This window comes from Salarias fasciatus, chromosome 9, assembly GCF_902148845.1.
Source record: "Salarias fasciatus chromosome 9, fSalaFa1.1, whole genome shotgun sequence".
Taxonomy (NCBI): Eukaryota; Metazoa; Chordata; class Actinopteri; order Blenniiformes; family Blenniidae; genus Salarias; species Salarias fasciatus.
The window spans coordinates 1,191,456-1,205,022 of NC_043753.1; the positions used below are offsets into that span (position 1 = coordinate 1,191,456).

The window sequence follows — 13,567 nt, forward strand, 5'->3', positions numbered from 1 at the left end:
CTGTCTTGCATTATTGGCCAAAATGATTAATCCAGGTGTGTCTTGTTGCAGCAGTCTAAACCAGACACACCTGGATTAATCAGTTTGGCCAAAAATGCAAGACAGGAAATGAATGTGCACAGCTATTTTCAGGAAGTAGTGAAGCTGTGAAAATACCCCATTTGTTGAGACTCTGGTCTGAATGACAGGAAGAGCTGCTCTTTCAGAATAAAACCGCTGACCTGCCCAGTTGGAAACTAGTGAATTAAAATTAAAAAGAGAAAGATAATATTTTCACCTGAACTCAGCCATGGACATCTGAACGGGTTAGAGCTGAAGCCACCTCTATTTTTAAACCTATTTGAATTTATGTGAATTCAGCTTTTATTTAGAAAGTCTAACCGGAAGCCGTGCGCGTTCCCGTTTCGCGTGACGCTGTTGTTGTTTGGTTCCAGCTCCATAGCAACCGGATCAAAGGGGCCGACAAGTTCCAGATTTCAGAACCTTCTTCACCGGAGCAGAAAATGATCCGAACCGGAAGCAGAACCCCGGGAAACGACAAATAAAATGCCCGCGGCAAAGGTTCTGGAACCGGAACCGGCTCAGGGTCCGAGGAAAGCCCCGGAGAGGGTCCGGACACAGAGGACCGGACCCGAGAGACACAAACCGGAGCGAACCGGACCAGCAAGAGCCAGACCGGAGCGGACCAGACCTGAAAGAGCCGGACCGGAGAGAACAAGACCGGAGCGGACCGGAGCGGGAAGAGGCAGACCGGAGCGGACCAGTAGGGAGAGAGCCAGACCGGAGCGACCCGGACCAGAAAGAGCCAGACCGGAGCGAACCGGACCGGAGAGAGCCAGACCGGAGCGGGTCAACGGGGACGCGCAGCTCAGAGTCCCCGCTGTGCGTAACGGACGCACGAGGAGCTGTCCCCGGGATCAGGACCGGGACCTGGACCTGGGCCAGGGCCGCGCCGCCTCCTCCCGCAGGGACCGGGAGGTACCGGGACCGACCAGGAGGACCCGGTCCTCCTCCGCCGTAGCTTCCAGACCCCCCGGGAAGAGAACCGGACCCGAACCGGCGCAGAGGGAGCTGCGGAGGGGGGTCAGGACGGAGGACAGGTGGGTCAGACCCAGAGAACCGGATCAGTCACGAGAACAGATCGATCAGATCGATCAGAGATCAAGAATCAGTCCGAGTAACCAGTAAACCAGGACAGCCTCAGACAACAACCAGGACCCTTCATGGATCGCTGAGCGGCCAGGCTCAGGGACCAACGCCTGGTGAGTCCAGGTCAAAGGTCAGAGCGAGGTCCTCCTGCTCCTGTCAGGTTATTGATCAGCTGATTGAGGCGTTTAGAGATGCTGGTTAACTAGTTAAAATAACCAGCATGTCTCAGTTATCACAACTAGTAGACTGGTGAGAAACAGAATCAGCCGGAGGAAACCAGTGAACGGATGTAGACCAGCAGTGTGTAGACTAGGAGCTGGACCTGATTTTGGCCCTGCTCCTGGTTCTGTTCCTGGTTCTGCTTCTGGTTCTGGTTCTGGCCCTGCCCCTGCAGGGTTCTGTTGGCTCAGGCTCCATCTGATCCAGACCATCTGGTCCAGTTAATCCAGAGAGGATCAACAAGCAGCGCTGCCAAGCTGCAGCGTTAAACCAGCAACCCTGCAGCAGCAGCGGCTCACACTGCTGGCAGACTGTGTTCAGGGTGTTCAGACTGTTCAGGGTGTTCAGACTGTTGTCAGACTGTTCAGGGCGTTCAGACTGTTGTCAGACTGTTCAGGGTGTTCAGACTGTTGTCAGACTGTTCAGGGTGTTCAGACTGTTGCCAGACCGTTTTCAGACTGTGTTCAGACTGATGTCAGACTGTTCAGGGTGTTCAGACTGTCTTCTTGTGTTTCAGTCACAAAGCGTTCACCGTCTTTCCTCCGAACCCAAAGAAGAGGAGAGACATCCAGAGGAGTGAGTGTTTCCACTGCCGTCTCTGACAGACACACCGTCTCTGACGGACACACCGTCTCTGACGGACACACCGTCTCTGGCTGTTGTTGCTGTGGCCTGACGTCTGATTGGCTGTGCAGAGGCGGAGGCGGAGCTCGCAGCGCTGGAGGACCTGCGGCTGAGCAGAGCCTTGTCCTACGTGTCCATCAGCCCCAGCAGCGTCGGTGAGGCGTTCAGGGACCCGCTGTGTCTGTCTCTGCGGCTGTCATTGGTCTCACCGTCCGGTTGTGTGTGTGTGTGTGTGTGTGTGTGTGTGTGCAGGCGGCTGCCTGACCCTGCAGCAGGTGCGGCTGCGGCAGCAGCAGGAGATGCTGCAGGCCCGGAGGACGCTGAACCCGGTGGGAGTCCTGACTGGACTGACCGTCTCCTGAGAGGTCACGTCCTGCCCTCTGACCTCTGACCTCTGTGTGGCTCCAGGTAAAGAAGCAGCTGCTGATGGTGAGCAGCTGAGGCTCCAGAGGGTCTCGCTCCGTCCAGGCCAGTTCCTGGACCACTGGGATCCACTGGATTCCAAACGAAGTCCTGCTGGAGGAGAAGCAGCGCCGGACTGCTGCACCTCCTCCTCCACCTTCATCATCCTCCACCCTCACCATCCTCCTCCTCCTCCTCCACCAGCAGCAGCTCCATCACCTCCTCCTGTAGTTCTCATGTTGGTCCACTAGCTGCTAGCTGTTGTGTGTGGTTCTGTCCTGGTTCTGGTCTTCAGGTCTTGATGGTTCCTGATGTTCTGGTTTGGTTCTAACAGAGACAATAAAAGTGGTTCTCCACCTGCAGGCGGACGGAGGCTGGACTTGTCTTTCTTTACTTTTTTCTAAATTAAAGAATCTTTTCTACATGACCTTCAGCAGCAGCAGCAGAGCCACGCAGCGCCCCCTGCTGGCTGTTCGTCACCGTGACGACGCCCAGTGGACGGGGACGCTGGACCGTCCCTCCAGTCCACATGCCAGATCCTGCTGCTGGTCTGAGCCAAAGCTGCAGACCGGTCCCAACCAGGACCCCCGAGACCAGAGGACCGAACCCCATCACACCTGATGGGACCGACACCCAGACCGGTACGGGACCGCCCCCCCAGACAGAGAGACCTGATCCGCCTCCTCAGCTGGTCTCGCTGTTTTAAAGACTCCAACTGAAACTGACGAGGAAAACTGAAGAAACTGAAGACTTTCTTGATCTGGAGCGGAACAGCAAGAAGATGAAACCTGCTGGAGACCAGAGACTGTACTGTAATCCACTGTAATCTACAGTAATCTACTGTAATCCACTGTAATCTACTCTTCATCTTTAATTTGGATTCAACATGAAGCTTCTGGACTGAAGGTAAATCATCGAACACAAAAAGTTTGATGTGAGGACAAAAGTTAGGATCAGAGAATTCAGACCCCCCCCCCCCTCCCGCGCACTCAGATCGCCCCCCTCAGACCGCCCCCCCTCAGGCCGGTCCCCTCAGACCGGCCCCCCTCAGACCGCCCCCCCTCAGACCGGTCCCCTCAGACCGGCCCCCCGCCCCCCACGGTCACTCCTCGGCCCGGCCCTCGCCGCCCCCCTTGGGCTCGGTCCTGTCGGGGTCCCACTCCAGCAGGACGCTCCTCCTCTTCAGGCCGTCCAGCAGGCGGCGCCGCTCCTCGGTGCCGGCGGTCCAGCGCCGCGCCGCCAGCCGGGCCAGCGCCGGCATCTCGGGCAGGGCGGCGAGCAACGGCGCCAGCCAGGCCGAGCACGGCGCCCAGGTCGAAGGTCGCAGGCTGACGTCCAGGTCCTCCAGCGAGCCCAGACCCCCTGCCGAGAAGACGGCGGCCCAGCCGGCGCCGCCCGGCGCGCCGTTATAGGACAGGTCCAGCAGGCGCAGCGACGACAGGCAGCCGCGCCGGCACGCCACCGCTGGAAGGACGGGGGGACGAGGGTTAGCCAGAGACAGAGAGACAGAGGGTGTGTGTGTGTGTGTGTGTGTGTGTGTGTGTGTGTGTGTGTGTGTGTGTGGTGTGTGTGTGTGTGTGTGTGTGTGTGTGTGTGTGTGTGTGTGTGGGCTACCCAGGTGCTGCAGGTCATCGGTGCTCAGGTCACAGCTGCTGAGGCGGAGCTCCAGCAGGACGGACGGCTGCAGAGCGTCCAGCAGCAGCGGCAGCCGTCCCCCAACCACCTTGTTCCAGGACAGGTCCAGCGCCAGGAGGGATGGGACGACCAGGGCTGGGGGGGGAGAGAGAGAGGGAGAGAGAGAGAGAAAGAGAGAGAAAGGGAGAGAGAGGGAGAGAGAGGGAGAGAGACCCAGCAGCAGGAGGCTTGAACCTCAACTTCCTAATTGAGAGACGACCATCAACCGAGCCAGGAGTGTGTGTGTGTGTCCGTGTGTTTGTGCCTGTGTGCGTGCGAGTGTGTGTGTGCATGTTTGTGCATGTGTGTGTGTGTGTGTGTGTGTGTGTGTGTGTGTGTGTGTGTGTGTGTGCGCGCGCGCGTGCGTGTGTGTGTGTTATTATTTTCCCACTGGTCAAAAACCCCGTTTAAACCCGCTAACAATCGGCTCCTCACGGCAGTGGGAAAGGGTTTACCCGGGATTTCAACCCGGCAATCGACCCGGGAATGTACCGGGTCAGCTTTCTACCGGCTTTTAGTGGGAGGGACACCTCCAGGAACTGACATGATGACGTCGACGCAGCGCGGCTACGTTAGCGCGCTAGTTGTTGTTTCTTGGCCCCGGCGCGAGATTTCTTCAGGATGACCAGCACTGGCAGGACAGCGAGACCAGAGAGCTCTGGATCCGTGGGGAAGAGGAGATTCGTCTACAGGTAACAGGGAGGGTGTCGGGCGACAGTAGCTCAGATAGTAGAGCGGGTCGTCTCAAAACCGGAAGGTTGGCGGTTCAAGCCCCGCTCCCGCAGGCATAAAACTGTCATTGTGCCCTTAAGCACAACCTTGGTTAAGTGTGAGAGTGACTGGTCGGAGGGGCCGATGGTGCAGATTAGCTTATTGGCAGCCTCGCTTCCGTCAGTCTGCCCCAGGGCAGCTGTGGCTACAGTCGTAGCTTACCACCACCCAGTGTGGAGAGAATGGGTGAATGTGATACTGCAGTGCGCTTTGGGCTCTGCTAATGCAGATGGAAACGGTCTATGCATTACCATTGTTGACTTTCGTTTTGCTCCACCGCGCTGATGATGTCATCAGCGTGGGACACCATCAGGGCGGGAAAACACAGCGACGCGGCTCGCCAGCAGGCGGTGAGACGCGGGTCTGCAGGTGGAGGGGGAGGAGTCTAAAAAGCCGATTGTTAGCGGGTCGAAGACACGGGTCAACCTGCTAGTTGCAGTGGGAAAGGGGTATATGTGTGTGTGTGTGTGTGTGTGTGTGTGTGTGTACGTACTCAGGGCGGTGAAGGACTCCTCGTTCAGGCTGCAGTTGTTGAGCGGCAGACGCCTCATCTGTTCCAGCGTGAGGGCGGAGACTAGCGGGTTGACCACGCCCCCTGCCTCCTGATTGGACGAGACGTCGAGCTCAGAGAGCGCGCTCAGAGCGGGCAGCACCTGGACTGGAGGGGGCGGAGCCATCAGGCACGTGCTGCAGCGCGCGCGTGTGTGTGTGTGTGTGTGTGTGTGTGTGTGTGTGTGTGTGTGTGTGTGTGTGTGTGTGTGTGTGTGCGTGTCTCACTCAGGGCCTGCAGGTCGTCCTGCGTCAGGCTGCACAGGTGCAGGTCCAGGCTCTCCAGGTGTGAGAGGAGGGCCAGGTGGCTGGTGAGCGTGCCCAGCGCTCCAGTCAGGCGCTTGTTGCGGGACAGGTCCAGCTCCCGCAAGAGGGGGACGCCGCGCAGCGCCCCACCTGCAGGGGGCGGCACGGAGGTCAGCACAGCAGCCCTCCCAGTGGGCGGGGCCTGTGCGGAGGGGGCGGAGTCTCCGTACCCAGAGCCGGGAGCTGCTCGCCGCTCAGACCGCAGTCCTGCAGGCGCAGCACCTCCAGGGCGGCGCTGTGGGCCAGGACTGAGCACAGCTCCCTCAGCGGGTCCGGGCTCGATTCCGTGGCCAGCTGGGGGTTACAGGACACGTCCAGCAGGGACAGTCTGGGCAGGGAGGTCAGGGTCCGTCCTGAAAGACACGGAACCAAGAACCTGGAGGCGATCGCCTGGAACCACTAGGACCTTCAGCCCCGATCCCACGGCACAGAACAGAATGGTCCAGAACGGAACGGTATGGAACAGAATGTAACGGCACAGAAACACGGAGCTCTACTACAACTGTTGTCCTCCGTCAGTCTCTGGTGGCAGTGAGAGGTAGAGAGAGAGCAGCTTGGACCTGATATCACGGACAGTGAGTTATTACAAGCAACCTAAGAAAGCAGAGGGTATCGATGGACAGGCCGCTGAACAGTGATGGGCAGTAGAGCGCTACAAGTAGCGGCGCTCGTAGCTTTAGTTACATTTTTCAGTAGCGAGGCGGCAGCGCCACTCCATTTGAGTCAAGCAGCTCTTTCTGTAACTAAGCTATTTTTAGAGGCAGCAGCGACGGACGCTACACGCTACTGTCGTGTCGAGTGAGAAGAAGTCGGCTGAATAAAGTTTTGTGTGTGTGTGTGTGTGTGGGGGGGTCTACGGTGATTGGTTGGTTTGTATATGACGACTATGGCGACTCACAGTTGGGTAATGTTACCCAATCAGAGGCAAGATAAGGCGGGTCATGCTACTCCAACCAGGAAGCAGAGTCCGACACTCATACCAAACGCACATGTGACGACGAGTGAAGACAAAACAAGCAAAAGGGACGGAAGAACAACCGGATAATGGCAGAGGCAGAAAGCACTTGTCCCTCTGACAGGAGGCTTGTTGAACTGTTTGCAGCTTGTTCTTTAATAAACAATCAAACTGCGTATTTTTAACCACCTATTTGTTTGGTTGTAAAAAAAAAAGGAGTGGGACTGTAGCCAGCTACTTCTGCACTGTAGCTTGTAGCTTAACTTGCTACATTTCGCTGGGTTAGCTTTTGCTGTAGTGAAGCTATATTTTATCAAGATTAACTTGTAGCTTAACTTACTACATTTTCCAAGTAGCTTGCCCATCACTACCGCTGAAGTACTTAAAGCACTTGACCAAGAAGTAACGGATGTTCTGATACATCTCTGTAAGGATTTATACAAGGAAGGCATCTGGCTGGAGGATTTTCTAAGTATCATCGTGCCTATCCAAAAGAAGGCAAATTCCCAAAAATGTGAGGACTACAGGACTATAAGTCTGATATCCCATGCGTCAAAGATTCCGCTTCAAGTATTGAAGAACAGACTTCAAGGCCAAACAGAAAAGTACATTGGACGAGACCAGTCCGGTTTCTGAAAAGGAAAAGCCTCAAGAGAAGCAATTGAGGTGCTACGAATTATGTGTGAACGTAGCATGGAGCATGATCAAGAAGTATTTGTATGTTATGTTGACTATGAAAAAACTTTTGATCAAGTGGATTGGGTTAGCCTCTCAGATATTTTGAAGACCTTAGGATTCGACTGGAGAGACAATAAAGCTAATCGCAGCACTATACATGGGACAGACCGCAAACGTAAGGACTGACCAGAGAACAACTGGACCATGTATTATCGGAAGAGGAGTGTGCCACGGTTGTTTGCTATCACCTCTGCTTTTCAACATTTACGCAGAATCAATCATGAGACAAGGAATGGAAGAGGTGGCAGAAGGTGTGAAAGTAAATGGACACTTGATTCAGGCGATAAGATTTGCTGATGACCAGGCGATTACAGCAAGCACAGAAGAAGGACTGCAGACCATCACGACGAGCCTCAGTGAAGTTGGAGGAAAGTACAAAATGAGAATAAATCAAAACAAGAGCAAACTGATGACGGTCAGTAGAAGACAGGGAGGGGAAATGAGAATTACCATCAACGGAAGCGCACTCGAACAAGTCAAGCAGTTAAAGCATCTAGGAAGTCTTTATTGCAGAAGATGGACGCAGCACGAGAGAGGTTAAAACTAGAATAGTGATGGCAAAAGAGGCATTCAATAGACACAAGATCCTGCTGATCAGAAACTTTGACAAGAGCCTAAAGAAAAGGATAGTCAAGATCTTAGTTTGAAGTGTGTTGACGTATGGATCCGAAACTTGGACACTGAGGAAGGCATAAATGAAGACGCTGGAAGGTTGTCAGATGTGGATGTGGAAAAGGATGGAGAGGATCAGAGTAACGAATGAAGAAGTGTTGAGCAGAGTTAATGAACAACGAAGGCTAAGGCCCAATCCCATTTCTCTTTCTAGCCCTCCCCCTTAGCCCGACCTCTTGCCCCTACCCCTTTGAAACGGAGTGCTAAGGGGTAGGGCCAAAAGTAAACCCCTCCAAATTGGGACAACCCTTCGACAATCGCGTACGTCATCAGTAGTCGCCGCTGCCGATGACGTAGGCAGATGCTACAACTGTTTGCCGAAGAAGAATGTTTATCTTACATTTCAAAACTTTATTGACAAAATACTTACATTTATGAACTTCTTTTGTTGCGGACGCCACCATCTTGCTGATCTTGGAAGACTTTCTGGTAAATCTGTGGCCGGTGGCAAGGGGCGGCGGCGGGAGCACTTGTTTTGGCCGCCTACACCGCGACTGGGCGGCGTTAGTTCACTTCTGCATTGGTGGTGGCGCTCGTTCCCACACCCGTGCATTCCAGGCGGGCAGAGTTGAAGAAACCAATTTATTGAAAACAATCGTCTATCTGTTGTGTTTGGAATGCGCGGGTGTGGGAACGCGTGCCAATGCAGAAGTGAACTAAAGCCGCCCACAAGTCACGGTGTAGGCAGACAAAACAAGCGCTCCTGCCGCCGCCCCTCGCCATCGGCCGCCATCGGATCATACCCCTCCGTTTGGAGTGTACCTCGGGAGAATCTCCATTTGGAGGGGTGAATAGCCCTCCCCCTTACCCCTACCCCTCCATCATAATGACAATCAGGACACTCCTACCCCTCCATGTGAACACGCAAAACGGAGAGGTAGGGCCAAGGGGGAGGGCTAAGGGGTGAAATGGGATTCTGCCTAATTCAGTCCATCTGGAGGAGGAAGGCGAGATGGATTGGGCACATCCTGAGAAGTGAAGGGCTGCTGTGCGATACCATTGAAGGAAGATTCGAAGGAAAAAGACCAAGGGGCAGGAAGAGAGCCATGGTGCTGGACGACATACAACAAGGTCGGAGCTACCAACAAATGAAGAGCATGGCGCAGAGGAGATACGACTGAAGAGTACTGACTGATGCCGGACCTGTCGCATGACAGACCACTCAAGAGAGAGTCTCTGGTGGTCCTGGTCCTTCAGTCTTATCTGAGAACCAGGAACCACGTAGCAACATTTAAAAAAGCAAAAACCAGTAAACAAGGGAAACAACGGAGAAGCTGCTGAAACATGGCGGCTCGCAGGGTTTCCCTCAGTGCTTCATAGGCCTGGCAGGCCACCAGGCTGTTCTTGCAAACATGATCAAACCCCCCCCCCCCCCCCCCCCCCCCCCCCCGCCAGGCGAAGCGTCGCTGGTTTATTTATTGTAAATGTGTTTTTTTATGCATCAAAACAGTGATACCAAAAGCGGTCCATATAACAGTAACACTGCGCCCTCTGCTGGACTGAAGGAGGTACTGCTGGACTTCTGCACTGCTGTGAACTCCATATAAACAACAAATACTTAAAGAACATAAGAATATTAATAACTGTAAGCAATCTAATAATTTTTCAGTAATTTTTCTTTAGTTTTTAATTCAAAAAGTGGATGAGGTCACACAGTCCAGCAGAGACCTCTTCAGCCTCTGAGTTCCCTGTTTTTACACCTTGATCATGTTTGCAATTTTTTATTTTTGTAAATTTATTTTACCTTTAAATGTGAACAGCAATGGCTTGTTTTAAGATTCACTGGGATTTAATTTAGGTGAAAACATTTGATATTTATTTTAATGTTATTTTTTGTGTTAGTTAAAACTTTATTTTAAGATTGTGGCTTTCTGTAAGACTCTGCATTTAAGTAATGTTAATAAATGCTGACAAAATAGTCAGAATTTCAAAATTTCTGTCAACTTTTAACTTCGTTTTTTTTTCATAAACACGGTGGGCTTCTCTAGCAGTCCAACCACCAGGCTTAGCAAGTTTTCTGGGGGAAACCCTGGGCTCGTCAAACGAGACCTGAGTCACCGACCAATCAGCTGGCAGTGGCAATCGAGATCCTCCAATCAGAACGCAGTGAGGTACAAACCACGATGGAGGGATTATGAAAAACTAGAAACAGATCATGGAGCATCTTCCTCCTCTATGGCAGAGTGCACAGAGTTATGAACTGACCCAGAGCCGCGGCATCGGCTGCAGTCAGCTGACAGGCCACCAGGTGGAGCTCCCTCAGAGGGGGGTGGAGCTTATCCAGCAGGCCGTGCAGAGCTCCGCCTCCAACGCCGCTGTTCCAGGACAAACTGAGGACCTCCAGGAAGGGAACGCCGGCCAGAGATTCAGCTGCACGCACACACACACACACACACACACACACACACACACACACACACACACACACACACACACACACACACACACACACACACACACACACACACACACACACGAGGCGCTCAAACACCAGAAGGAAGCCCTGAGGTTTAGAGGTCAGCTGGAGGTCAGCTGGGGGTCAGCTGGGGGTCAGCCTCACCCAGGGCAGACACGTCGGCGGCGTTCAGCCTGCAGCTGCTCAGTCTCAGTGTCCTGACTCCGCCCACATGGTGGAGGTGAGAGGTCAACGCTGTCAGACATCCACCAATCAGCTCGTTCCAGGAGAGGTCCAGGTCCTCCAGCTGGGGAAGGAACTGCAGCAGCAAGGCTGAGGACACACACACACACACACACACACACACACACACACACACACACACACACACACACACACACACACACACACACACCATTGTGTTACCAGAGCAACTACACATCAGCTGTCTGGTTTTAATTTATGGTGACTTTAAGTGTGTGTGTGTGTGTGTGTGTGTGTGTGTGTGTGTGTGTATACCCAGCTCCAGCAGCTCCGTCGCGGTCAGGTCACAGTGAGACACACTGAGGCTTCGGCTGTCGGCGGTTTTTCCGAGTTTCTGCAGGAAAACACACACCTGACCCCAACCGACGTGAAGGTCAGGGTCCGCACACACACCTGGAATACACACACACACAGTCAGTCAGTCAGTCAGTCAGTCAGTCAGTCAGACAGACAGACAGACACACACACAGGTTCATATTTCTATCCTTGTGGGGACCTTCCACTGACTCCCATTCATGTCTAGCCCCTGACCCTGACCCTGACCCTGACCCTGACCCTGACCCTGACCCTTACCCTGACCCTAACCCAGACCACAACACAGCCGAACCCTAAACAAATGTTTTTTTTACTTTTTAAAAAAAAGTACTTTGTACTTTTACTTTTTTCAGTAACAACAACATGGTCAAGAAAACACTGTTTCCCCTCATGGGGACCAGAAAAATGTCCCCACAAGTATAGAAAAATGAGTACACACACACACACACACACACACCCCCACCCCCCTCACCGCCGTCCTCGGGGATCCCGCTCCGGGACAGGGATCGTCCCGACGGCTTCCTGTCCGGCGCCGAGCGCTTCCTGCGGATCTGACTCATGATGACGTCCAGCGGCGAGCGCCGCCCCCTGGCTCCATCTGACCAATGAGAGGCCAGAATCACAACCCGGAAGGTCTGCGGCGGTCAGTGGGGGTCAGGGGGGTCAGGAGGGTCAGGGGGTCAGGAGGGTCAGTGGGGGTCACCGTCTGCGTCACTGTTAGATTTATTTCTAGATGAAAACATCCGTCCGGGGCGGTCTGCATGGTCTGGGGGTCCGGGGTGGTCCTTCATCCCCTCACAGAGCCGCGGGTCTGGCAGGAGGACCGAAAGACCTGGAGTCAAACGTTCAGGTCTGGAAGGAGGAAACCAGCAGAGCCTCGTCGATCCAGGTCCAAGAAGGTCCCTGAATCTCGAACCCAGAATAACCAGGGGCCGGATCTGAAACCTGGGCTGATTACAACAGTATGGGGTCTTCTGAGGCGGTCTCTGCAGGTCTGAGGCGGTCTCTGCAGGTCTGAGGTGGTCTCTGAGGGTCTGAGGTGGTCTCTGCAGGTCTGAGGCGGTCTCTGCAGGTCTGAGGTGGTCTCTGAGGGTCTGAGGTGGTCTCTGCAGGTCTGAGGCGGTCTCTGAGAGTCTGAGGTGGTCTCTGCAGGTCTGAGGCGGTCTCTGCAGGTCTGAGGCGGTCTCTGAGAGTCTGAGGTGGTCTCTGCAGGTCTGAGGCGGTCTCTGAGGGTCTGAGGCGGTCTCTGAGGGTCTGAGGCGGTCTCTGAGGGTCTGAGGCAGTCTCTGCAGGTCTGAGGCGGTCTCTGAGGGTCTGAGGCGGTCTCTGCAGGTCTGAGGCGGTCTCTGAGAGTCTGAGGCGGTCTCTGCAGGTCTGAGGCGGTCTCTGAGAGTCTGTTGCGGTCTCTGCAGGTCTGAGGCGGTCTCTGAGGGTCTGAGGCGGTCTCTGAGGGTCTGAGGCGGTCTCTGAGGGTCTGAGGCGGTCTCTGCAGGTCTGAGGCGGTCTCTGAGGGTCTGAGGCGGTCTCTGAGGGTCTGAGGCGGTCTCTGAGGGTCTGAGGCGGTCTCTGCAGGTCTGAGGCGGTCTCTGAGAGTCTGTTGCGGTCTCTGCAGGTCTGAGGCAGTCTCTGCAGGTCTGAGGCGGTCTCTGAGGGTCTGAGGCGGTCTCTGAGGGTCTGAGGAGGTCTCTGAGGGTCTGTCTGCAGGTCGTGTTGCTTTGAGGTCTCACCTGCGGACTCCATGAGAGAAACCACAGCTGATCGACCTCCTGCTGCTCCTCCTCAGTCTCTGGTTCTCCTCCTGGTCCTGGTCCTGGTCCTGGTCCTGGTCCTGCTGCTCCTCTTCAGTCTGAATCGCGTCCTCGCTCTCTGCGGACACCTGCGTGACGTCACGCCGCGTGCTCGTCAGGTGCGCCAACCCGGAAGTGCGGCGCCGCCCTGAGTCAACTGAAGTGAAAGATTCTCCTCGTGAGTCCGAGTCGATCCTCACTAGGAGGAGTGGCGGGAATCGATCCGTGCTGATGATCGATACGTCTGAATGGAACTGAAAAGCGCGGGAGTGACGTCACACGCGCAGCGCGACTTCCGGTTGGAAACACGTTCACTTTCTTTCCCTTCAGTACCCCAGAAAGCCCGCTTCATCAGCGGTCTAACCTATGGCTGGAGGGCCAAAAAAGGCCGCGAGAAGTGCCGATCACATGAGGCTTTTACTTTGAAATGCAAATGAAGTGATAGTTCTACATCCGGTACAGTGACCGATGGGAAAACGGCTCTTTTTACTTTGAATGAGAAAATAACGTCCAGGTTTTTACTCTGAATCTTTTCATCCTTCACTCCTGAACCAAAACCCCCTTCCAGACCGACGGGATCGGAGTCCTCCACCTGATCCTCCACCTGCTCCACCCCCTGGACAGCTGCAGCTCCACAGATTCATCCATCCATCCACCCCTTCATCCATCCATCCATCCCTTCATCCCTTCACTCAGGCTCTTGCAGGTTTACATTCTGTGGAAGCAGGATACTGTTTTTAAAGTCTG

The 13,567-nt window shown here is 54.5% G+C and overlaps 2 protein-coding genes across 2 annotated transcripts; one reads left to right on the plus strand and one right to left on the minus strand.

The window, feature by feature from the left end:
* Positions 1 to 414: 414 nt before the first annotated feature.
* Positions 415 to 2,745, plus strand: LOC115394069 (transmembrane protease serine 13). Its single transcript, XM_030099222.1, has 5 exons — positions 415 to 1,100; positions 1,886 to 1,944; positions 2,064 to 2,147; positions 2,245 to 2,321; positions 2,401 to 2,745. The coding sequence occupies exons 1-5, from the start codon at positions 547 to 549 to the stop codon at positions 2,431 to 2,433; spliced, it is 807 nt and encodes a 268-aa protein (XP_029955082.1). The 5' UTR covers positions 415 to 546; the 3' UTR covers positions 2,434 to 2,745.
* Positions 2,746 to 3,496: 751 nt separating this feature from the next.
* Positions 3,497 to 13,080, minus strand: lrrc31 (leucine rich repeat containing 31). Its single transcript, XM_030100015.1, has 10 exons — positions 12,761 to 13,080; positions 11,506 to 11,631; positions 10,974 to 11,111; positions 10,620 to 10,787; positions 10,265 to 10,429; positions 5,865 to 6,047; positions 5,617 to 5,784; positions 5,333 to 5,497; positions 4,009 to 4,164; positions 3,497 to 3,858 (listed from the first exon to the last, which is right to left on the minus strand). The coding sequence occupies exons 1-10, from the start codon at positions 12,771 to 12,773 to the stop codon at positions 3,497 to 3,499; spliced, it is 1,644 nt and encodes a 547-aa protein (XP_029955875.1). The 5' UTR covers positions 12,774 to 13,080.
* Between the last annotated feature and the right edge of the window lie 487 nt (positions 13,081 to 13,567).

Bases quoted from the DNA above. Each gene is read 5' to 3' on its own strand.
- LOC115394069 (XM_030099222.1), top strand. From the start codon at position 547: ATGCCCGCGGCAAAGGTTCTGGAACCGGAACCGGCTCAGGGTCCGAGG. The intron at 2,148-2,244 runs GTGAGGCGTTCA...GTGTGTGTGCAG, and splicing joins CATCAGCCCCAGCAGCGTCG to GCGGCTGCCTGACCCTGCAG. The intron at 2,322-2,400 runs GTGGGAGTCCTG...GTGTGGCTCCAG, and splicing joins CCCGGAGGACGCTGAACCCG to GTAAAGAAGCAGCTGCTGAT.
- lrrc31 (XM_030100015.1), bottom strand. The intron at 6,048-10,264 runs GTCAGTTCATAA...CGTGTCTTTCAG, and splicing joins AGCCGATGCCGCGGCTCTGG to GACGGACCCTGACCTCCCTG. The intron at 5,785-5,864 runs GTACGGAGACTC...CGCCCCCTGCAG, and splicing joins CGAGCAGCTCCCGGCTCTGG to GTGGGGCGCTGCGCGGCGTC.